Here is a 23,408-nt window from a genome sequence, read left to right as displayed (position 1 = left end):
ATAGTAAAAGTGCATTTATATTAATAGATGTGTTATTAGCCCTCTAGGGTAATAAATTCGTCATCTTAAGAATTCTTAGAACTACAGTTTATATTAACTAGTAAAGCAGTAACAAACTTTTAAAAAGATATTTAGTGTTTGAGTCAAATTAGTACTAAGTACTGAAAAGCATTTTTATTAGAAGTGAATCACTGAATTATTTTTATTAGAATATTGAAGTTTGTCCAACTTTCATGTACTTTGTTTTAAAAAATTTATAAAGTTAAAGAATGAAAGAATCCATAGAGGCTAAAGTAGAGCCATAGTTTTTAATATTTATATTTGGAATATTTCATCATAATGTGTTTATCATTCACATTTAAACTATTTCGGCTTTAACTAGAAACTGGTAATATATGAGCACACATAATTAAACCATATGAAGTAAGAAATCCTCTACTGTGAAGCAGAAGGGCATACATGTAAATATATGGGAATGGGAGTTAGGTTCTAAGGTTAATGCTTAACGTGCAAATTTAAAATCCTTAACAATCAAAATTGCCCTTAAAAGGACCTGAGTCTTTTAGGAGCACAAGTTGTATGTTACAACTCCCAAAGACTCTCAAAGGTGCCGCTTGGAATTCAGGACAAAGTTCCTGCTAAAAGCCTAGAATTCATTCCTTTGGTTTTTCTTTGATTGCTACATTGACCTCCCTTTTCCTATACTGAGGTCTAGTTGAAGGTGGAGGTAGGGGTGCACAGGGATGACAGGGAAATCCAGGGGCTTTTGCTCTTTATCTGTAATTGGAATTTGCATAAATTAAATGCATGTATCTTACGATTACACTTTAATCCCTATTGAGTGTAGTTACCCTCAATAGTGACTTCTGTCCTTTTTACCACCACTCAATTCTATTATTACATTTCCTGTTTGAAGGCTGCTAAGCCACATTCTTTTCTCCCATACTACATATTGGAATGCTATTTGATTGTGGGCTGTTCCACTTTAATTAATATCAGAATGATTAATAATTTGATCTGAAACAAAGATTAGTCATGTTTAAGGTCAAAAAGCTATCATAGCATCTACCACCAAATACATGAATTGTTGCTATATTTCTTCAAAGTTTCCTAGAGGTGTTTATGTTAATAAGTATCATCAAATAAAAATTCATATGTAAAAATAAAATAATAAAAGTCTCTGTGGCAAACAAAGAAGTTTTTTAATTGTAGCAATTTTCAGAGTATTCACTACTCTAATGTGCATTTTAAATATGTAAGATAATTCAAAATAGCTTCTGCATTATTTTCCTGAATTATTTGACCGGTTTCTATGGCATACACTTTGGGAAAGCCTGCTATACTTTGCTAAGTTTAAATATCAAAATGACCAAGATACCCTTGTTGCTTATTAACATAAATAAAACCACACATGTTAGAAAATTGAATGTCCTCTTTCAAAACAATGTGGCTCTCATATCTTTAATTACTTGTCAAAGTAGTTTGTTGAAAGTGAACAAATTAAAAGAATTTATTTAAATGACTTTCCTGTCATAGTCTTAGGCCATTCTCGATGCACAGACATAGTCAGATGACTTCCACTTCTCTTTCCTGAGATAACACTGGAATAACTGTTGAGCTTTCACAATTTCATGTAATTGGTGAGTGGAAATGCAATTTGCTAATTTTATGTCCTTAGTGTAGAAAGGTCATGGAAGGACATTCTGTATACTATATGACTTAAATGGCCTATTTCCCTGTTGAAAAGCATCCACTATTTGCTCCCAGAATGTTTCAATACTATAATTCCCTTTCCCTACACACCTCTTTTACTCTTTGGCCTCTATATGACTGCAATGGCAGTTGATTTAGTAAGGTCAGGGTCCCCTCATTGTTCACAGCCGCTGTGCAATAACTTTTCTTCCACCTTATCTAATAACGAAGTTGAAAAATGCTGCTATTTGCTGGCTTCGAGGGCTGGGTACCATCATCCTCACATGAATTCTCTGGAATATTACCTAATAAACAATAAATGCCCTTTCTTATCAAACATGTACAATGATAAATTTAGTCTGCTATTTGCTGAGCATGTAGAAATTTCTGCTATTTGGTGATTAGTGGGTACTGCCCACCTGAGAAATGTCTACAGCAAAACCTGCAGCTCACATTTAAAAAGTACATATTGTAGAACAGAAGGTCAAGGGTCTACTTTTTTCCTCAGAAAAATGAGAATGGGCTAGCCTCAGGAAATTTCAGGTATAATTATGGTCAATTTATATTACAGAAAGGGCTGGAGTATAGGCATAATAGGTAATGTTACAGTTTAAGGTGCCATAAGTATATAATCCTAATATATCTAAATATGTAAAAAATGAATAGCTCTGATAGAGCCCAGAAGTTTTTATTCTAATGAGCCCTTTGAGTTTACAATGGTACTAGCCTTTTAACTTAGAAGGTTCTTAGATAGGTTATGAATATACATCAATACTGCCATTAAAAGGCAAGAAGACTTTAATCCTCAAAAGTTTTCTGTGTTTTATATTCATCATGTAAATATAATAGTAATAGATATATCAAAATGATTTAAGGAAGGTTATATTTTGAGAAACAATATTACAAAGTAGAGTACTGTTTTAATATGAAACTTTCACTAACTTACAGGCTTTTCTATCCTTACTATTCTTAACATAACTTTTTTTCCTAGCTCATACATTTATACATGGTTAGCAGAAATGTACAAGGAGGGTCTATTCTATTTCATATTGTCTTTATTTTGAATATTTATAAATATTAATATTTTCATGTTTCAACAGTCTTCATAATCAAATGAGTATATAATATTCTATATGTTGATGCTTAATAATTTGTAATTCCCTAAAGTTAGACTCCTACGTTGCTAACATTTATTATACATGATTATGCAATTTTAAACCATATATATTTTTGCTTCAGTTGAATTGCTTTCAAAATGGGGAAAAATCCATATAAGACAGAGAAATTTTTTTTTTTTTTTGACAGAGTCTCACTCTGTTGCCTGGGCTAGAGTGCCGTGGTGTCAGCCTAGCTTACAGCAACCTCAAACTCCTAGGCTCAAGTGATCCTCCTGCCTCAGCCTCCTGAGTAGCTGGGACTACAGGCATGTGCCACCATGCCTGGCTAATTTTTCTCTATATATTTTTAGCTGTCCATATAATTTCTTTCTATTTTTAGTAGAGACAGGGTCTTGCTCTTGCTCAGGCTGGTCTCGAACTCCTGAGCTCGAACGATCCGCCCACCTTGGCCTCCCATAGTGCTAGGATTACAGGCATGAGCCACCATGCCTGGCTGAGAATTTTTTTAAAAGCATAAGTGAAAACTCTGATGGCAGGAATCATCTCTTATACATCTTTCTATTTTCTGTAGGCCCTAGCACAATGCTGAAAACATTAGAGTAACTCATTAAATAAGTGATACTTTAGACTTGAATATTAAATTCTCTGCAGAAAAGTTTGGTCCATGACAAGATGGACCAATCTTAATGAATAATCTGTTTGCATTTAATTCCAGTAAGTTAAAAAAAACTAGAAAAATAAGTGCCTGTTGATATAATGGTCAATCTATTAAGGGACATGCTGTTTATTTAATTTATTCCTTGTATTGTGAAAACAGTTTTTTATTTTCTCTTTATATAGTTCACAGAGTGGAGGAAGAGGCAGCTATAGGTGGAGTCAGGTGGCACTGAGTTAAGGGCTCATATACAATTATAACCAGACTTAGAACCACAACAGCACATTCACCTTATTCAATATCACTGCTTTTACATGAGTTTCTCATATCATTACTCAGAGACTACACTTCAAACTATTTAGTTAATCCATAATATATATACCCGACCTTTGAAGGAAGAAGTTAATCAGATAAAAAAGGAAACATTGCCCTCTTTACAATTAAGACTAACATTCAATTTGAATGCAAGTTAAATTAATAAAAGAATTTTGCTAAATAAAAAATTTTAAAGTGTAATTTTACTCAAAATGCTATAAAATCCCAAATGCCATATATCCTATGGATATTTCATGTTTGTGGGTAAGATCTATTTATTCAAAACAGTCTGACTCTCCACAGCATTAAATTGGAGAAATGAATTATTTTTTGTCAGACTTTTATTTTCATCAAGTCTTCAGTTGTTTTTTTTCCTAATTGATACGATTGTTTATTTCTCATAATAAAGCTAATAAGTGGTAAAAGGTATGGAAAAATGACAAATTTTCAAAGTAACTTAAAAGTATAGATGTATTTGAACATTAAGAGGGATAGATGCAGAACAAGAATAAGACTTTAAAAAAAATCTCCCATGATTCTGAGTATCCAGCACATGGTTCCTAAAGCCAAAGTAATAGATCAGTGAATCTCAAGGAAAGCCTGTTTCTGTGAGAAAATAATCGAGGGTCAGAAAATAGATTTCATATTAAATGCCAACTGCAATTCATTGGCAGTGGTTGTCAAAATGTGGTCATGAAAAGTATACCGAGGCAGCATGTGGGCTCAGTGGGAAAGAGTGCTGTGATGGTTAGTAATGTCTGCCATAGCAAGGAAAAGAAACAAAACATGTATTTGCCAACACTGGAAAAATTTAATACATAGAAATGCCTGAGGATATAATTCTGGAACTATGTTACTGCCATATTTTCCTCAAATCCCTATATTGTTACAGTTACTACTTTCTTTTTTCGAATAATGTTCTTCAAGTGTCTGGGCATTGTGGGAGAATGTTTGAGTGATAGATGAACTATGTATTTGCTACTTATTCCCAAGACTGAGGTCATATACACTACATCCTTGTAATTGCCCAGCGGAACGTAAAATAGCAGGCTGTGCTCCTCTCTTTTTGGGATGTTAATATCCTCCATCTATAAAGTCTGATCAGCCCAGAGAAAATATATCTGGAAATGTGAAAATGTACCCTCTTTTCTTATAATCATATTTCTGAAATGGTGCTGTATTGGGAAACATCTTCCCCTTCTGTGTGATTCTATCCTGTGTTTGAAAGAACAAGGGCGGTAGAGTCAGTAGATTTTATTCAGGTTCCTCATATGCTAATTACTTGCTGTGTATTCTTGGGAGAATTATCCTTTTTGAGTCTCCATATCCTTATCTGAGGGATTGGGCTAATAATAGGATTAAATGAGATAACCAGTAAAGGTGCCTAGTACAATGGCTAGCACATAGTAGGCTCTTAACAAATGTCAGTAACAGTTATTGTTGATAATATATATTATAATTTGTATTAGTATTAGTGTTGGTGTTGACATTAGTATCATAACTATCTTGTGCCAGCAGGTCATAATGGGCAGGTAGAAGTTTCACATCTCCTAATCAATCTTTCATATTCTATCTTCCTTCTATAATACTTTGCTTATTACTCAATTACAACACTAGTTTTGGCCAGCCATTTATTTCTGTGTCATAAAAAAATCATTAAAACTGTTGGCAACAACAATTAAAACAAAAAAGTTATCCATGACTTGGTAAATAGAGATAAACAATTTAACAAGCGCTGATTATGTACTACCTATATGGCATTAATCAAGATCTTTTCAAAATGAATGGAAAATTTTATATCAAATTGCTGCATGTTATTGCACTCAGAAGATAGCATTATTGGTGAATTATTAATTGAATGGAGGAGAGTAGTACCATTCAGTCTTAGAACATTCCACACCGTTCTCTATTATGGTTCTTAATTATGGTATTAGTATGAGCTTTTCTGTACCTTAATGACTTACATATTACCAGAAGCCAAGTGTTAGAAAGTTCTATGATAGACTTATATGTACTAAAGAAGGTGGTGGTTACAGTTATCAAGAGTTAATATTCTATAAGATGCCTAACTCTGGCCCAGTGGGTGGTAAGAATATTCATTCACAAGGTGCCTTGGCCTGGGCAGCAAAACATGATTTCTGATGCAATCGATTATCATAGACTGGCTCCATCCATCTGGACAACTGCTGCCCATACCTGGATGACACCTTTGAGCTGACAGTCAAGAAGCCCATAATCTTGAAAATTCTTTGTCAGTGACAAAGACCTAGAGCAGGGATTAGAAGAAAGCATTATTTTCCCATTACACTACAGCTCTGTCCCAAAGGGCACTGGCTGGCTAACTGCCATGTGGTACCCTCAGTAGTCTTCAATGTGTGGAGGAATGAGGGTGAGGGATGAGGATGGAGCGTGAATGTGTACAACAATGTGGGTGGAGGTGGGGGAGGTAGGGCTGGGTGAAGACACACTGTGTGGTCATTGAGCCACTTTGTGCTGTTAAACTATAGGACCCCAGATGTAACTCTAGACTGTGTGGGAGTATACCCACTTGGGGCTGGGAGCAGCTACAGAGTCAATCCTGAGGGTTGGGGGAGAGGGAGAAAAAGGTGTTTCAAAGTGCATATCTAGACACTGTTTCAGATGCTGTTCTACACACAACTGTGGCCTCAAGCTAGGTCCTCTCTCCCAGGGTCTGTGCACCACGACAGTTACAAATAATTCTTTAAAAGGTGGTGATAAGGCATCATTGTAAAATGAAAGAATGTGAGGGTTGTTTGAACTTTGCATTTATGAATGGATGATGGCCTATATTAATATGGTACCTTTGTGAATTTTTTTTTACCATTAGTCGAATTTAAGATTATATTTATAATGTTGCCAGCTTCACTTGTACAATATATCCATATACTTTCTTAGGTAGGAGAGAAAACAAACATGTTGGGAACTACACAGAGCTCTGAATATTCCCATAGGAGTGCATCAGGCACAAGAATGTCAGCAGGAAAAGAAGGTGAGAATTATTGCTCCAAATAAGGAATACCTTCTCTGACCAACACTTTTTCAATTAGGCACTCTGACTTTTGAGAGGAAAAACTGCAGATGTACTGTTTATGAAATTTCCAATATGCTAGTATAAGATTATTAAGGTTTGGGCGTCACAGCCTTCCTCATCCTCCTTTGGCATCTTAATTTCTTCCCCTCTTACTACTATGTCAAGACAAAGGATAAAAGCTTCTCAGGTGAATTCTTGAGAAAAAAGCAATTGGAGTGGAATAAAAACCACGGGGACCTAGTGGATGAGAGAGTTATGTCGGCATAGAAGCGTGAGAGAAACCTGGAAACTTGGGGATACTAGAGAAAAGGAGTGTGTAGGAGAGTTTAGCAAGAGTTGCTGTGGATTACACACTTAGACTCCTTTACAGGTTTGAGAGATATATGGGAGGAAAGATTGCAATTCTGCACTGTGTCATGTTTCCTTAACCCAACATCACTCTGGGACAGACAGCTGGGTTCTGGGTCTTGGGAGATGGAGCTGCAGTGTCACCGTTTTATAAGCATAAAGCAAACCAGGCATCTGTTAGCTAACATTGCTGTGCTTTAATCTACCACATCTCTTTCCCCTAAACAGCCTCAGTTCTCTGGGACCAGAGATAGGGTGAATGGGTGGTATTGGGGGTCAAGAGGTATATCCAGGGAACCCATTCAGGCTGCTGTGAAAATAAGAATGTTGATAAAGGTTCAGGCATTATAACCTTAGAACCCTGGTTCTTTTTGTTTCTCAAGCAAAACTATATTAATAGCACAAGCTGTAGCACATATGTCTTTGTCAGAAACAAGGAGAGCATATCAGTCACAAAAACTTCCATTTGGTCTCCCAGAGATTAGATTTTAGAATTGAATCAAGCTGCCAACTTTATATAAAGTACCCAACTCGTGGCCTGCGTGTGGTGGTGTTCTCACGAAGCTTGCCGCTCTCTGGCCTGTTCTGCTAGATTGCTGAGCACCCCACTAAATCATAAACCTCTGGCACCCAGACACACCCTTCATTTTGAGGTGACCTCTGGATCCTTTTTACTTGTTAGCATTTTCTCATTTTAGATCCTTCATCAGTATTTTCCAAATACAATGATCATTCACAATCTTGAAAAAGCAGAGAAAAAATTGTTTTACCTGCTTTTCTTCAAAAAGGAGCCTCTTACCTGCCTGCTTCTATAGCCATAGGAGTCAGACAGTTTTGGTGATGGGCACTGGCTGTGGAGTCTATGAACCCTATACCACCACCACAAAAGGCCCAGATCAAATGATTTCAGTTTATAGATGCCAATATCCTCTTTCATTATTGCAGACTTACTTCATGATCCCTTTCCACTATTAATAGTTCTTTCTCCTCAATGTTAAAGCGTAACCAAGTCACTTTAATAAAACATACAAAAACAAAAAGCAAGAAACATTTCCTCTAACTACTTCTCTTTCTCATCATACAGGGTTCTTGATGTAAAAAATTAGTGCTATGTATTGCTCCTCTCTCTGACCTCATAGTCACTCCTCCTCTTGCAATATGTCACATACAAGTTCATCGAAAATGCTCTTGCAAAGGCTTCCCATGAACACCTGAACACCTCATTGCTAAATCCAACATGCTCACTTCACAGTTTAGTTCACTGAAGCTTTGTAAAGCCATGGGCATTATACTCCTTGAAACTCTCTTCTCTTGGCTTTTGTAATACTGTTCCTTCCCTGTTTTCTTCATCACCTGTCTGGTCCTTCTTTCTCAGTCTCCTTTGGGTACTCTTTTTTAGTTTATTCCTTAAATCTTGGTGTTCCAGGGGTTGCATTCTTTTCCTCTATTTATTTGCATTCTTTATGTTCTTTGCTGGTTGTCTTAACTACATTTAATACTTCAGCTACAATCTATATGCTGATGATTTTCAAATCTACGTATCTAGCCCAGATCTTTTCACTTGAGGTTCAACCTATAAATATATAACTGCCTAGATGTTCCACAGACATTTCTAACTCAGCATGCTCAAAATGGTCTCATTTCTATTCCAAAAACTTGTCCCTCTTCCTCTGTCTCTTAGTGGTAATACCATTCACCAGTTTTATGAGAAAGAAACTTGATAAACGTCTTTGATTTTTTTTATCCTCTTCCCTCCATATTCAATCAGTGATTAAGATACTTTGGTTTTCCTAATAATAAATATTATTATTTATTATTAGGAGATAATAATAATAAATTCATTCTCTTATCTCCTGACCCCAAGCTCATTCCCATTTCAGAAGTCAAGCCCTACTCTTTTCTAGCTTTGATTGCTGAAATTGTATAACTGTCTCTATTTCCGGTCTTGATCTTTGTTTTGTACTCACATCTAAATCATCCCTAGAGTGATCTCTCAGAAATGCAAATGTGATCATGCCATTCTCTTGCTTGAAATCCTTCAATGGCTGTCCATTGCCTTCATGATAAAATCCAAAGTGCCTTTCCTCCCCTTTACTGCTTCCTGTGTTGGACTGCTTTAGGGGAGATGGGCTAGAGTAATAGTTTAATCTCTAGCTATTTCATGCTTGGCTTCACTTTACTGAGGCTGCCAATTAGTGATTTAGAGGTGAACTCTTAAGTGCTGTGCTGTGAAGTGAGCCTTGGCCTTGAAGAGATCAGCCTTACTGTCACTAAAAACCTGCACTGACTTGAACCTGTAACCTGAAGTTGAACATCTATAAAGCTCCTTCACTATCCCCTGAGTCAGGAAAGTGAGCTACAGAAATGCTTTGGTTATTTCTAGGTCCTATTTGGCCTAAATGAAGAAACGTATCTTTGATTTTCTGATATTTAAATTGTAATATTTTCAGACACAGATGATAGTCTTTTTTCCTCCTAATTTTCCTCCTCTTATAATTGCTTTTCACAGAGAGGTGAGTAGACCTTCTCAGCTCTACTGACTTTTGCAAAATGGTGCATGAGTGGCTTCATTTTCTTGTCTTGTCATCTGTTCTTTCTGGTATAAAGAATGGAAAGTAACAACAACTGGGTATGATCATATCAGCAGGGAACATCCTTGCTCCTGGCTGATTCACAAATTGCCCCTGTCTTGCCTGCCATTTCAAATACAGGGACAGAACATGGAATGGACAAGAAAATTAAAAGGGCTGCACATATACACAAACTCTACTTATAAAGGTAGGAAAGGATCAGTAAATAAAAAAAGGCTATAAAAAAATCTCAAAGACCCACATAGGAAAAGATATAACCAAAGTAATTCAGTATTTAGAGAGAGAGAGAGAGAAAATGGAAGGGGAATCTGTGTTTTCTTATAAAAAATCAATTTTTTATTTAATATTAATAATTTGCCTTTTCAGCAGATAAAAAAATATGATTTATACCAAGTTGACAACTAGGCAATTAATTATCAAGGCAAATTTTTCCCTCTCTACCTGTTATTCTTGTCCTATAGTCTGTAAGAAATTATGATTATCAAGAGAAAAAACTCAACATTATTCATCTTACACAAGGATGTCCTCCACCAGGGTGTGAAGGGCACTAGGATTGCGGATGAGTTTGTCAAGGAAGCTGACAATGTCGGTAAATTTTGGTCTGTGATTTCTCTCCTTCTGCCAGCAATGGAGCATTAGTTGGTGTAGAGACGCTGGACAGCCCATGGGAGCTGGAAGTCTGTACCCTTCTTCGATGGACAGAATGACCTAAATGCAAACATACACAGATTATTCCCTTATTTGAGGGACAATAACATATATGCTAAGTTACAATTCCTTTTTTAGACAAGCAGTAGAAACCAAAATAATAGTAAGTATGAAAACCACTTGTGAGCACAAGGGGTCTAAATAAGGATAAATACAAACATTGTGAACAAAAACTGCAAGTAGCTCCATTTGCATCTGCTGACCCCACCTTAGAGGAAAATACGTTTTAAGCATATGCTTCCAGTATACAGAAAGTAGGCTAAGTTTCATTACAATCTCAAGATTTTGTTTTTCTGTGATTTAGCTGGAACATTTCAAAATCCAATTAGAACATCAGAAAGTCAGCATAAGATTGATGCATTTAGTACAAACCACATGTAACAAATGTTTTAAGCAAAATTCTGCTGAAGCACTGATTTCCTGAGTCATTTTTTTATCCTTCTATTATAATGACAATATGTATTCTTTTTCTAACCAGGATCCCTTTTTTTGTTATTTATTTAATTCCTCTTCTCTTCTGGCTTTCCCTTAGTCTGACATTGACCTGATTATAAAGTCATTCTTCCATAACTTCCAAGGTCACGTAATCCTTGAAATACTATTAATGGCTAGTTTAAGGCCACAGAGCAATAAGAGCATTCAGCCTGATTATTTCTGGGCCAGAGTGCTCCAATAGAACTTCTGTGATGAAAGAAATGGTCTCTTTGTACAACATGGTAGCACATAGTTGCACATGGCTACTGAGCACTTGAAATGTGGCTAGTAGGCGAGAAACAGAATTTTTAATTTTAGTTAGTTTCAATCAATTTAAATTTAAATTTCCATAGCCACATGTGGCTAATGGCTACTGTATGGGACAGTGGAGCCATAGGGAAAGGAATCTGTGTAAGAACCAAAGTTAACAGTAAAAACGAGATAACAATAAATATCTCTCTTGGTATTTAGGAAATCACATACAAGATAAGGTAGGACATTCATCTGTGGAATACATAACTTACCTGTGAATTTCCTAACAACGTGATAAAATTGACCCTGAATTTACGTAGCTTAGGTTTTTATGAAACATTCAAAAGTATTCACCTGAACATTTATTCTTATAATATCTCTAAGAGAAAGATAAAGGAAAGGGTTTATTCCCCACATTTCTGAGGTGGGAAAACTAACCTCTGAGAACAGACTAATATTTAAAGACAGGCAAAATTTAACCTTACCCCGCCATGCCCCTTTCCAAAATCAGAAATGTAAAAATGCAAATTAATTTCTTTTTTAATTGATACTATTTGACATGACTCTAAAATATTAATTTATGTTAGAGACAGTTTGTAAACAACAAAAAAAGGAGCCATAATATGCCTTTAGGAACCTCTTAACTGCTAAGTTTTAGCTTTTTTAGTAATAGGGAATTTCTCATAATCTCATCATTCTCTTTGTGACCAGAATACTTTAGCCTGTCAGAATACCAGGATTTCTCTACTCATTTTATATTCTATTATTGAACAGGATTTTTTCTCCGATCTTTTCTGACTACTCTTGCTACCAGCTGGGCTTGAATTTTAAGACTATTCTTTGGCACATTTTAGTAAAACAGGATGTTTTAACAGGATATGTGTAAAAACACTTGCAATGCATCAAAACTATTGCAGATAGCTTAGACACCTAACTAAGAAAAGTAGGATAGAATTCCATTATAAAACAACTTTGAAATCTGCCCCTTGGAATGCTCAATAGTCAATTTGCCACAGTTACCTAATTATAAATGCATGGAATAAAATAGGTGACAAGTGAGGTTATATTCTGAGAAAAAAAAAAAAAGCTGCCTTTATTGCATATCTACCACGTGCTAGGTGCTTTGCATATTTTTCTTCATTTACTGCTTAAAATAACTCATTGTGGTACTCATTATTATCCTCATTTCTTAAATGAGACAATTTAAACTCAGAAAAGTTAGGAAACTTGCCAAAATTCACATAGCCAGTAAGCGGCAGGGTTGGAATTTGAACTAAGTTCCTTTTAACTTCCAAAACTTCCCTCTGACCATTTCCTAGAAATGCTTTTCAGTTCTCATGATATAAAATCTTTTTCTCTAATTATATCTTACCCAACACAATTTGAGTAGTGAATACCATATTACCTTTTGTCATAGCATCTGCTAATGGGAATTCAATATTTTTATTTAGATTTTATATTTAATATTCTGGGTAAATAAAAAAAAACATTTATTTTATAGCTTACAAATGTAATGTCAAACTGAACCGAGTCATTTCTAAATGGTACTGAGTCTTGTGCACATTTCTATTATTGTAGCCATTACATTGTGTTATAATTTTTTCATCTGCCTTTCCTCTAAGGCTATACATACTTGAAAGCAGGAATTATGCCTCCATATTTTGTCTGCACATCATTTAGTACCATGCCTGACACATTAATAAATATTACTGACCTAAACAGAAGCTATTAAAAGAAATGTTTGGATTTGTCTTGATAGAGAAGCAGATTCTTAGAAAACTTCGAGTCTCAAGGTACCAAAACAGAGGTAAAGTACAAGCATGAGAGCATTGGAAGTCCTCTTTGAAGGAAATATTAATTAAAAACACGGTGCATCAAGCATCGGTGTCCAAAAATGATTTCATGATGTCACTTTGGTTTGCCTGGACAATGAGTCAGGTAAGACTGGGCCCTTGCTCTTTTCTTAGAGGTAGGTACTTGACCCAAACTCAGGTTCCTATAAGACCAGTGAATTCCTCCTCCTGTCCAGAGGGGTTACTATTTCCCATTGGCTCCTTAGCTGCTGGGTAGCTGACTTTCCCAGACAACTCTGGTAAACAGCTGGCACCCAAATCTAGAGTGCTTAGCATTAAGCAGGCTGTTTATTCCTTCCTGACAAGGTTGCTCTCATGCTCGTCCTGTAAGAGAGAATGTGAGGGGGTGGGTTTCCTCGTCTGGAACCTTTATCCATCATGTGTCCAGCAGAGTGTCTGGTTCCAGCCTACCTCTCTGTGTGGGCAGTGGGAGGCTCAGGGCATAAAGGACATTTCTTCTTGCTGAAGTCTGGCTTTTAAATTTCCTAAATTCTTTAACTTGCGACCTTGTGAAATTTGTTTTGAGCCCTGGCTCATGGCAGGTTCTAAACACAAAGGAACCCATCTTATAGGAAAATAATAATAGCAACAGTGACAATGATAAAAACAGGTAATGATTGAGAGCTCTTGGGTACTTTCAAATGCCAGTTCTAAATGATTGTACACGTATTAATTCTTTTAATCCTCACAATAACTTTAAAAGGTAGGTACAATTGTTATCTCCATTTTACAGACAAAGAACTTAATTACAGAGGGGTTTAACTTGCCCAAGATCACACATCTGAAAATTCTGGCTTCAAAGGCAGCCAGAGAAGAAATTTCTATCTTTTAAGCAATTCACAAAATTGCTTAAAACATATCTTTCTAATGGACTTTTTAGTTTATTCATCCAAACAGATACATATTAATCACTTTAAACAAACTTTTGACCATTCTATGTGTAAGGGATAAGATAATGGGTAGGATATATCTCCGTCTTTAGCAAACATATTATTTAGTTCAAGAGTGACCAAGGAGTACAAACATGACAGGTGCCACATAGAACAAGGTGATATGGAAGCATGTGGGAGGAGTACCTAACCCACCCCAGGAAGACTCCTCAGAGGAGGTGAGTTGAATCTTAAAGGACATGTTAGGCAGCAGGGTCAAATAGGTGCGTTGAAGACAGGAGATGTGATCTGGAATGAAAGTAGATTTATGTGGCTAGAACAGAGTCCTCAAAGAGAAGAATGGTGAGATTTGAGGCTGGGAAGTTAAGTAAAATTGTATTTCTTGAGGTCATGAATGACTTAGCATGCTATAAACTTAGACTTTATGCAAAGGGAAAAGGATTTTAGTCAGTAAATTATATTAGATTTTCCATTTAGAAGAGCTCACTCTGCTGCACTGTGGAGAGTGCATTGGGGAGTCAAGGGTGGCCAGGAAGGGGGTTTACAGTGGTCCAGGACAGGAATCAGGATGGCCTTAGTGGAGGCAATGGCCGTGGTATACAAGAATTGGACTGACTTGACAGGACTGGGCTGAGATCAGATGTGACAGTAGAGGGTGGAGACAAACATAACTTCTAGGTTTTTGGGTTGGTCAGCTGGTAAAGAGAGAGGACAGAGGAGGAGAAGCAATTTGAGGGCTGGGGTGGATGATGAGTTTCATTTTTCTGTGAGCTTTCTGGTTTTAGATTCAAGGAAAATATATACCTCTGAGGGCTTATTATGTGTCAAGTTCTGGGTCAGGTGTTTTTTAACACAGTTTACCTTATTTAGGTCTCAAAATACCTTATGGTGCAAATATGATTATACACATTTTATAGGTGAGAAAATCAAAGCTCAAACTGATTAATGGATTGGATCAATATCACATAGCAGATTTTGGTTAGTAGCCCTTTATCGGATGTAGAGCATGCAAATATTTTCTCCCATTTTGTAGGTCTTCTAAATGAAGTACTGAAAGAATGGAAAAATAAACACCACATGTACTATTAAACTGGAACTAACTGATTAACACTCATGCACATATGGTAGTAAAACTCAATGGAAATCAAGCAAGGTGGGGGTAGGAGTGGATAGGTAAATTCACACCTAATGGGTACAATGTATACCATCTGGGTGAGGGCATATTTATAACTTCTATGCAAACTGTACAAAAGCAATTCATATGACCAACATGTTTGTATCCCTGTAATATTCTGAAATTAAAAAAATCACATAGCAAACAATTTCCTGGATAATAGACTAATAAGATCATCATGGTAGCCTCTGAATCGCAGTAGAGGTAGAGAAAATCTGTCCTGAGTCTTGAGCCACGTCCCTGACTTATTCCCCCAGGAGTAGATCTTGAGCCCTCTTTGTGTGCTCTCATATACTCTATTCTATGACTTCGTATCTGCAGTTCTAGCTCAGCTTTCTCTCCAGATTTCTATATTTACCACTTATAGGATATATCATTTCATAAAGGTGTCTTGGATTTCTTTATGCAAAACTAATCCTGCTCCTCCTTTGGGATTTCTGTCCTTTACAAAGGGGTGCCATGATTCTTCCAGTGACTCAAATTAGTGGTCAGACCGGGTATGGTGGCTCGTGCCTGTAATCCCAGCACTTTGAGTGGCTGAGGCAGGAGGACTGCTTGAGGCCAGGAGTTCAAGATCAACAGCAAGACCTCATCTCTACAAAAATAGAAAAATCATCCAGGCATAATCCCTGCTACTTGGGAGGCTGAGGCAGGAGGATCACTTACTTGAGCCCAGGAGTTTGAGGTTGCAGTGAGCTATGATGACACCACTGCACTCTAGCCTGGGCAACAGAGTAAGACCCTGTTTCAACAACAACAACAAAAAGTCAGTGGTCAGGGAGTCATTTGGGCCCCTGCCTTTCCTGTTGCTGAAAATTAACCTAAGTCATACTGATTCTACCACCTTCACATATTTTAAATCTGTTCCATTTTTTATCGTCTCTCCAAATGATTTATTTCCCATTTTGATCACTAGAACGGCCTCCGAACTGGTCTCCTTGCCTCCTTTTTCCTCCTCCAGTTACCCCCAACAATGCAATGGAAGCAATCCTACCGAAGTGGAACTGTGATCATGTTCCTCCCACACTTGAAATTCTACACTGGCTCACCATGAGCCTGACTCTTGGTGGTCCTCACCTCTGATTGAGTCCCATTTTACCCTTGGCTCTGGCCAGTGCAAAACATTTGCAGTCTCTCAGCTTGGGTGAACTGAGCTCCTCCAGAGCAGTAACTGTTTCTTTTTTCCACACATTCCTGGCATCTAGCACAGTGTCTTGTCAAGTCACAGAATAGGGCTCCACTTGTCAGATACGTGATTTATGAAAGCTGTATTTTAGGATTAGCTTGAGAAAGCCCATATTAACCTTTATCCTCATAAACATTTCTTTTGTGGAAAGTTTTGCTTTATAGGTACTTTCTGATTTTCTGATTCTTTAATTAAGGACTGACAGGGAGCAGTATATGGGGCGCTTTGTCTAAAAGACTAATTGAGATTTGTTGCTTTAGAATTTGAAGGGGTGATAATTAACTAGAGAGAATTTTGTAACAGTTTGGTTTTATGATATTCGTAGGCTGTCATCCTTTGGGAGAAGAGTTATACAAGGTTATACCCTTATTTAAAACTGTAAGAAGAAAATTAAAATAAAGTGAAAAAATATGAAGATGACTGCAATGATAATTTCCATGCAGAGTTAGAAGGAATTAGATTCTGTCTGAAACTATTATCTACAACCTGGCTGGTTATTCTAAGTAGACTATACCGGTTCCTTGCCATTGACACCACAATTTTTACCAGCCTAGAATCAACATAAAGCTCAGTTGGGGCACGAAGCAGGCTGTTCTGCTCTTGTTGAATCTGATGAGTTTTCCAATTGTGTTGACGGTTTCTGAATCAAAGCAGGCAGTGTGCATCTTTTATTAAGGAAAACAAGGATTAGACAGTCAATATGAAGATGCTGCGATATCTCTGAACAATACCATTGAGGAAGGACTGCTTGGGCTGTGCGGAGTATCACATTTTTTAGGTTATAAGGCTGCTAAATATCTCCAAAAAGAAGCATATTGAATTTAGTTATGCATACGTTCTTTTAAAAGAAACTGTCTCAAAAATTTAGCAAGGGCTGACAAATACACTAGTAAATGGAATGTGAAGTGATTTTATTTTGATCTTCCCTCTAAATATTCTTCATGACTTTGTGGTAAACCTATCATTTCAGCTAAAAAGGGGGATAGTGAAGCAAAGGGTCACAGTATACACTTACTTTTTGTGATAATGATTACTTATATAGATTAGGATATTTATATACATAACACAATAACACTGAAAACACTGGTAATGTATTTTCCTGGTGTGCAATATAACGATTCTGTCTACATGGGGGCAAAAAAAAAAAAAAAAAAAAAAAGAAAGAAAGAAAGAAAAAAGAAGTGGTTATAAGTAAATAACACTTAAAATCTTATACTTGCTTTCTCATTCAATGTTTTTCAACATACAGAATTTATAATTCAGTTAAAAGCAATCAAGACCCAAATGAAATTTAGTGTACTAATGAAAAACAATTAATAGAAAAAAGAGGTTAGGGTGATGAAAGAAAGAAAATACTTTTCAAAGGCTAATTTGTTGTTTAGTCTAAGATTTCCTTTTTAATGTCAAGATTTCCTTTTTATCTTTAAGATAAAAACCCTGCACTTAAGACAGTTCTCAAACCTATTTTTGGAAGTCACAATAGAATGTCAAGGACCTATATAAAATGGAGAGTGCTTGTCGCTTAGAAGGTCACCACTTTTCATATTGTTAAATTAGTGCACAATCTGGGGAACAATATGAAGTGTAGGACTCTCATAGGTTAAAAGGTTGTCAATTTATCATTTAGAAAATCTTTATCCTTGAGAGTTGAAAGTCACACTTCTTGAGAATAAGATAACTAACACCTTCTATATAATTCTGCTTCAGTTTGTAAGCCATGGAAAGAGCGTTGGTGAAACAGTTGGCTGAACTGCATCTGAGTCCTGAGCTGTCACTAACAAGCACTGCCTTTGGGCAAGTCTCTGTCTTTTCATCAGTAAAGAAAAGAGGACTCGATTCTGCTTGCAATAGTACCTTTCATCTCAAAAAGCTATGTTTCTAGAGTCATTGAAACCAAAAACAATCTATGGGAACTTTGGTAGCAGCATCTCCAGATCTGGAGTTTCTGTATCTTTAATACAGGATTTGGTCTTCATTGCAAGGATTGTTTCCCACAGAGATCTGAGTGCTCAGATGGGCCTCTCTATGGAGACAATAATCCAGGTACAACCAGAGTATGCTCTTGTAAACCAAAACTAGGAAGACGTGGGGCAGCATGATATTTCTTACTAGGCTAGTTCCCTACGAGAAATTACACTTTTTGCAAATATAAAGACAAATCCCAAATCTGCCTTTTGGAAATCATTTTTTCTGTAAGAAGCCAATGTTCTTAAAACACAGGGCTATTTCCCAAGAACTCTCCAGGAATAAAAGATGTCTTCACTGGTGCATAATTTTGATTTTAGAAAGATATTGGACAACTCTAAATAGTACATTTCTCAGGTACACTAAAAATATCTAAAAGCTATGGAAACACAGTTTAGGAGTACAAAGGAAGAGGGGATTTAAAGATGCCCTCTGTGTAAATGCTCCAAAGGTGGTAAAAATGAATAAAAATCATAAGATCTAAAGAAAGTAAATATATTTCTTCCAAATAGAAATTGAAAGTATAATTAACTTTTAATGAAAACATTTCTGGCATATATACATTTTCTAGTTTTGTGGTTATATAGTTAAAAAAATATTTCCTTTGAAAATTACACTGTGATAGTACCATATTGGTTACTGGTTTCCTCTACTTGGAACTTAACTATTTGAATTATTTATGATAGTGATTGATTACATCTCATAATATTCCCAATTACTCTTGCCTCTGTGGCAACATACATCATGCTAGTGTAATTAGTATGTATTTAATTAAAATCTTGCTGTAGCTTATGTACTGAGAGTAGGAATTACTTAAAAATTGAGAAGAGGAAGGACTTTTTGAAAATTGCTTTGGTAGAATATATATTCAAATAAATGCAAAAATTCCCTCTGTAATATGGAAGGTTGAAATAATAGGAATGAGCCTTTAGCAATTTACTGTATCTTACACAGATCATTACGCAAGGACCATTACATAATAAAGTAGAGTTTGGAAAATCTAATCAGAGACAAAAATTGGAAATGACTGGACTCTCTGAGTCATAAAATCATACTGCATTTCTAGGTAAGTGGATTCTACACATCCAACATTCTTGGCTGAAGTACTGACCCATAATTGAGAAAGGTTATAGAATTATGAGGACAAATAGGAAATACAGTAAAAGGTTGTTTTCTTCCTTCTCAAGTTTTGAAAAAAGGAATCAATTCAGATAAAGTCAAAAGGTTGTTTCCAACCACATCACCTATAAAAATAAAACTCTAAAGATAAACTCCATTTTTTTTTCCCTCAGGTAAGCTTCAGAAAGCAATCTAGAATAAAACTCATTATTATATAAAAGCTTTTGAAAAGTAAAGGGGGCGGGGAAAGATGACAAAAACATTGAGCCAGCATTATGTTTCCCAGTAAACCTCCAATGAGATGCTCCCTGATAGTTGTTCTGTTTCGGGGAAGCTACACTGGTTCAGTAGCATATGCCTAAATGATACCATACCCAGGAGGCATTTGGGTTTCAAACTGCTTCTAGGTGATTTTTGTTTTGTAACAGCATCATGTCAGGGAAACAAAACAGAAACAAAACAAAACCCAAGACTCCAATCTTACATTCAGATCATTAGCTTGAGCTAAGTCGCCTCTCATTTAAGCAGTGCTAGATTTTTCCCTACATATTAGCTCTGTGGGGATTTGGTTATTTAATGTTGCCTGCTGTTCGTGTTTTGCTTCCATTTTCTTCTGTTAAGCACATTACACCATGTCTAAGTATTGGAAGGAAGAACCGCAGTGCCCTTGGTGTCATCTTTGAAGCTTGTATAGCTCTAACATTACAATGTACTACCATTATGTAGTGAATGACAATTATTTTGAACTTGGATGAAAATAACATAAAACATTACCCTGAAATACCTCATAAAAAAAGAAAGAAATCTTCATATGCTAGAAAATAGCAAGGAGCTATGTACCTTCAAGGCCTGCCTTACCTGGAATGTTTCTGGTAATAGGCTAAATATGCCAATCAGTAGAATTTGATTTTAAGCTACTGCCTTAAATATTTTTAAGAAATTTAATAATGATATGGTACATTCTATAAATTTTTAATATTAAGACAAAAATATTGCAGAAAAGATTTATATTTCCAAACAAATATGAGTCAATCCATATTCTTTTGCTAATAGGAAATAATGAAAACACTTCTCTTGTGCTAAAGTAGCATGCATAATTAGAGATGATTTGATTTCATTATGTACAACTTTTGTGGTATGAAGACTCCTTTGAAAATGAGACTTCTACAGTTTAGCTTAGTGGGTAAAAGCATACACTTTGGAGTAAGCAGGGGGCTTGAACTTTGGTTTCACCACTAACTATGTAACCTGGGGTAAGTTACTTATGCTTTTTCAGCCTCAGTTCTTTTACCTAGCAATGGAAGTAATAATAGTTAAATCAGAGAATTATCTTAAAAACTAAATAAGCTAGCAATCTAAAATACTTGGCTCATAATAAGCTCAGAAAATCCAAGCTATTATTTCCATTGATTAATTAAACACCTTCTATGTACCAGATATTTTACATACATTATCTCTAATTCTTTCAAATTCTGCAGTTGGATAATTTGAACCCCGGTATGGACAATATCTCAGAAAGCTTAAACCACTTGGCTAAGATTTTCTAGCCAGTGAATTGTATATCTAAGATTTGAAGCCAGATCTTTCTAGCTATATAGCAGTGGCTCTTAAATGGTTGTGATTTCGACCCTCATCTCCAACTGGGCAATGTCTGAGGACATTTTTGGTTGTCATAACTGGGAGGGTGCTACTGGTGTCTAGTATATAGAGGCTGGAGATGCTGCTAATATCCTATGATGCATAGAACACACTCACCCTCCACCCCTCAGAAAAGAACTATCTGGCCCCAAATGGCAATAGTACTGAGGTTGAGAGACCCTGTTTGTTCTAAAGCTCTACTGCTTTTTCTAATATAATCTGCTGCCTCATTAGAATACAATGATGTACAATGTCAATATTTTGGTGCCATTTGATAATGCAATAAATAAAGATGCTCTTGAAAACAATGTATACCAAAAGAAAAAGAAAAATATAATATAGCTTCTGGAGGTACAACTGCTTTTCTTTGAGGAATTCCCTCCTTAGTTCATGTGATTATGGGGAAATTGCCAATTACAATGCTCCACCCACCTCAGAATGAACAGAATGGCACATAAACCTAGATGGACCAATCATAGTATCCATTTCCCTGCCATGGTTTTGGTTAAGGGTTTGTCAGGGCCCTAACAGAGCCATCCAGGGTCTTCTCTGGGATTGGTATATGACTTTTCACAGAAAGGTCTCATTCTGTTGGGTTACTAAGCTGGAATGCTGAGGCCTAGAGTATAAGTAGAAGATAGCAAAGAAGAACTTAGCAGTAGGAGAGAATGAGTTCAATGAACCTACAGAAACACTAAAAATCTTGCATGACTCGTTGGATCCAGAAACGCTGAACTACATTCTTAGTTTCATAATGAAGAAGTTTCCTTATTTTTGCTTAAGTTTGTTCAAGTTGGATTTCTGTCACTTATCATCAAAAGAACCCTGAAAAATAGAATCTGTATGCTTTCTTTGCATATATATTTTTTAAAAAATAACTATGTTGTGTTCACACAATGTTGTTTCTATTTAAAAAAAAAAAAGACAGAAGGCACAACATCTACCCTTAATGACTGTACATTCTATTTGGGGGTGGGAGTAAGACTTACAAATGCCAGAACTTCATCTCTTTACCTAAATATTAATAGTAAGTTCTTTGAGAGTGAGGACTGGGTTTCCTACATCCCTATCCCCATTTCACATGCACACTTGGTCCAATGACTGGCACATGTTTAATAAGTAATTGTTGAACGGCTAAGCAGATGGCACCTGTTATTTTTTGTTAGGACTTTCATGAACTAGCTCTGTGCACTCTGTTTTTTCTCATTTCCTCTCCCTAATGTACAATACCACTGACCTTTGCAAAACTCATTATTCACTAACACAGACACAGACTCTGCAAACTCAGAATTGTTCATTGTAATAAAATACACAACAGTCTGCAGAATGGAGAAGCTATTTTATAAACACTATTTTAAGTTTTCTAAACTCATTTAAAATCATAAAGCATGGTAACATTCCATTTGATCTGTGCCCATAGCTTTGTTAAACTCACCAAAATGTAGTAAAAATATAAAATATTCAAACAAGACATAGTTGAATTTGTATTGTCTATGACATTACTTTCCTTATTTAAAATAGACCTTGCTCAGAAAAAAAAATCAAACATAAGACCATATTTTGACCAAATACATGAAAAATGCAGGGCAGAATAGCCAGTATTTGGAAAGAGCAGCTGGGAAATTTGTGATTAAGTTATTTCTGCTTCCAAACAGGAATTCTGGTTACAGAATCTGTCACAGATATGCTGACTTTCAATATGTTAAGCTAAACAGAATTTCAACTGTCTTTACTGCAGCAGCAAAAAAATACTCACAAGATAAATAAAAGATTTACCTTTTACTACTTTCCTCTAGTCTTGTATCGATCTGAGGACCTCAAGGTTTGTTTTTCCCCCCTAGACTACTCCCTCCCCACTTTTACCTTCCTCTTCTCAGATTCTTGCTTGAATATTCTTTGGTAATGCACACCAAGACTGTGAAAATACACCAGCTTAAAACCCTATCTGGGCCTGGAAAAACAACCAAGTTCTTGTGTTGTGAGCATTGGCAATCCTGAACAAATGAGAATGGGCTTAATGTTGGGAGTCTATTTCTGGCTGCATCAGCTTCTCCTGGTTCCAGATAGAGTCTCTGTGGCCAAATGAAGTTTAATAGACAAAATCACTCTCTAAATGGTCATCTTGGACACTGATCATCAATATACATGGCCAGAATGGCTGGGTAAACTACTGATCCAGATCCAGGAGAGGAAGGGCTGACAACAGGGTTTGGACTATGGTAGGCAACAATTAAGAACAATTTACATGGTGATCTATGATGAAAACTACACATTTGGGCTTTTTCCTGCAGAAGCTGTTCTCCTAAAAAGTCTGTCTTGTGGCCAGGCATCTTCATCTGTACCTGATCTGCTCTGTGGAAGTCCCATCTAATTCTTGG

At 36.2% G+C, this 23,408-nt stretch overlaps 1 protein-coding gene across 1 annotated transcript in view; it reads right to left on the bottom strand.

The window, feature by feature from the left end:
* Positions 1 to 10,281: 10,281 nt before the first annotated feature.
* EPHA6 (EPH receptor A6) overlaps positions 10,282 to 23,408 on the bottom strand; it is an 884,686-nt gene continuing 871,559 nt past the window's right edge. Inside the window, exon 15 of the mRNA XM_069471955.1 lies at positions 10,282 to 10,479. Coding sequence (XP_069328056.1) covers positions 10,282 to 10,479 — 198 coding nt within the window. The remainder of the gene's footprint in view (positions 10,480 to 23,408) is intronic.

Source organism: Eulemur rufifrons, chromosome 7, assembly GCF_041146395.1.
Source record: "Eulemur rufifrons isolate Redbay chromosome 7, OSU_ERuf_1, whole genome shotgun sequence".
NCBI lineage: Eukaryota > Metazoa > Chordata > Mammalia > Primates > Lemuridae > Eulemur > Eulemur rufifrons.
The sequence above is the reverse complement of the archived record's forward strand: the minus strand, read 5'-3'. Positions and strand labels throughout refer to the sequence as shown.